Consider the following 2,387-nt stretch of genomic DNA (forward strand, 5'->3'; position numbering starts at 1 on the left):
AGATTAGGGAGGGAAACACAGGGGACTTCGTTTATTTCTAGTTTTCTTTTCTTAAAAAACAAAACAATAAAGTTGAAAACAAAAATTGCAAAATGGAAATATTTGCTATATCCAGATAGTGAATTTACAGGTATACCTTATAATAGTCTCTATATTTTAGGAATTAAATGTTTGTTATGACAAAGTTTAAACTAAAGAATAAAACTTTTATTTTCATTTTGGTATGGGCATTTGATCCCATAGCGAATATGTTTGTTTTCTTTTTTAATCTTTTTAAAAATAAAAATTGTATATATTTAAGGTATGCAAAATGATTTGATATACATAATGAAATAATTACTACAGTCAAGGTAATTAACATATCCATCTCCTACCATAGTATTTTTTTATTTTTGCCTGTGTGGTGAGAGCATCTAAAATCTACATTTAGAAAATTTCCAGTATTTAGTACAATATTAACTCGTCTGCAACTTTGTATCAGAATAAAACTAGTTTAAAGTCGTCTTTCTCCCAGTAAAGAGTTCTATTTGGCTGTTATACAGTTGTTTATCTATTCATCGAATGTTTCTTGAGAATACAATCTCCATCAGACTATAGTATCATAAAAGAATATGATAAAAGATACCATCGAAAAAGTAAATTTTCTCAAGTAGTTTGTGTGCGCATGAGGAACTTCTTAAACCAAAACACAGGATATAAAGCGATAGTGCAGAAAGTACAAGATGTAAAGAGAAGGGATAATTTACATCTCTCTGTATCAGCCAAAGCCGATTTCAAGGAGATGCTTTTGAGCTGACTTAAAGGGTGAAGTGTTTGCCAAGGGTACAAAGGCATTCCAAGCAGAGGGAACAGCTTGTACAAAGAACTGGAGAGGCGAGCAGCACGGAACGTAGAGAAAATATAGGCTGGGGCGTGCAGGGTGGGGTGAGTTGAAGGGAGTATATCAAAATATGCTCAAGAGGAAAGGAGGGGCTTGATGTGAGAGCCGGAACGTGTTGGAACTGGTACTGTACATTAGTCACCAGGCAGGAAACGGCGGCCCTGCAAGCGTTGAAATAAATAACTTTCACTCCACAGGACTTGTAAAAGACCAGAACTCGCGTCTCCAGACTTCGGGGTGATCTACCCCTCGTTGTGAAGCGGCTACCGCGCCGCCGCTTTAGTCCAGAAATTAAAATTACACCTAGTTTATTTTCTCATTTGCCTGTGGTTCTGTCCTACTTGGGTTGCCTATTTCCTATCAGCTCCAAGTCGCGCAAGGACCCTGCCGTCCCCCATATACCACCCCCATTACACTAAGGCCTCTTAAAAAGCGACGTGGAGTCCCAGAAACCAGGGTGCACGAGGCCTCTGAGACCACAAGTCCCAGCATGCAAAGCTCCCACTTAGGGAAAGGGCCACTAAAATGGACCATCATGCAACGCTCTCTATACGGGCGGCCGACTGGTAGCGTCGCCTAGGCAACTCCAATTCAGCGACAGAACACACTTCCGCTTCCGCCTCTGAGACCGAGAGCCGCGAGCCCACGCAGCTTCATCGCAGTGACGCCATTCGCCGGCGACTGCACGGATTTGGAGGGTTCCGTGAAGCGGTTCCTCTGCGGCGTGGAATTCTAGAGCCGCTACCTCTCGTCTGTGGCCTCTGACCTGGGAGCAGCGCGGAAAGCGGCAAGATGACGGACCGCTACACCATTCACAGCCAGCTGGAGCACCTGCAGTCCAAGTACATCGGCACAGGCCACGCCGACACCACCAAGTGGGAGTGGCTGGTGAACCAGCACCGCGACTCTTACTGCTCCTACATGGGCCACTTCGACCTTCTCAACTACTTCGCCATTGCAGAGAATGAGAGCAAAGCGCGAGTCCGCTTCAACTTGATGGAGAAGATGCTGCAGCCCTGTGGACCGCCAGCCGACAAGCCCGAGGAGAACTGAGACGCTCCCACCCCATGTCACCTCTGTGTGAGAGCACCTTTCCCCTCCTGCGTTCGTTCTTCCCGTTTGCCGTCATCCCCCCGTGTTCCTGTCCCCAAGTGGACCGATTCTCTGTGACTCCTGTTTCTCGTGCTTTCGTTGTGCAGAAGTGCTTACCCGGGGCCTCTTGCCTGACCTGCCTTCTTGTGGACCCTTCGGAACACAGCGTTGGGAAACCCTCAGGATCCCTGAGAACTGTGACCCTGGAGATCCTACAGCTAGCGAAGGCTAGGGGAGTCGGCCTTGGAGTGAGACGGAATTTTGGAGGGTCGTTTTTGGCTAATTGTCATTGTTGCTTTCTCCATAAAGTTTAGAAATTTTTCATTCTCTTGGTGTGGACTACCTGTGTTTGGGTGGAGGGGTCCATGATGGGTTCTGGGGATTGTGCTTTCGTGGGAGTCGGAACAGGAAACCG

The 2,387-nt window shown here is 46.3% G+C and overlaps 1 protein-coding gene across 1 annotated transcript; it reads left to right on the forward strand.

The window, feature by feature from the left end:
* The first annotated feature begins 1,493 nt into the window (after positions 1 to 1,493).
* On the forward strand, positions 1,494 to 2,299 carry SF3B5 (splicing factor 3b subunit 5). Its single transcript, XM_006915348.3, has 2 exons — positions 1,494 to 1,960; positions 2,080 to 2,299. The coding sequence occupies exon 1, from the start codon at positions 1,673 to 1,675 to the stop codon at positions 1,931 to 1,933; it is 261 nt and encodes an 86-aa protein (XP_006915410.1). The 5' UTR covers positions 1,494 to 1,672; the 3' UTR covers positions 1,934 to 1,960; positions 2,080 to 2,299.
* The last annotated feature ends 88 nt before the right edge of the window (positions 2,300 to 2,387 follow it).

Source organism: Pteropus alecto, unplaced genomic scaffold (genome assembly GCF_000325575.1).
Source record: "Pteropus alecto unplaced genomic scaffold, ASM32557v1 scaffold185, whole genome shotgun sequence".
NCBI lineage: Eukaryota > Metazoa > Chordata > Mammalia > Chiroptera > Pteropodidae > Pteropus > Pteropus alecto.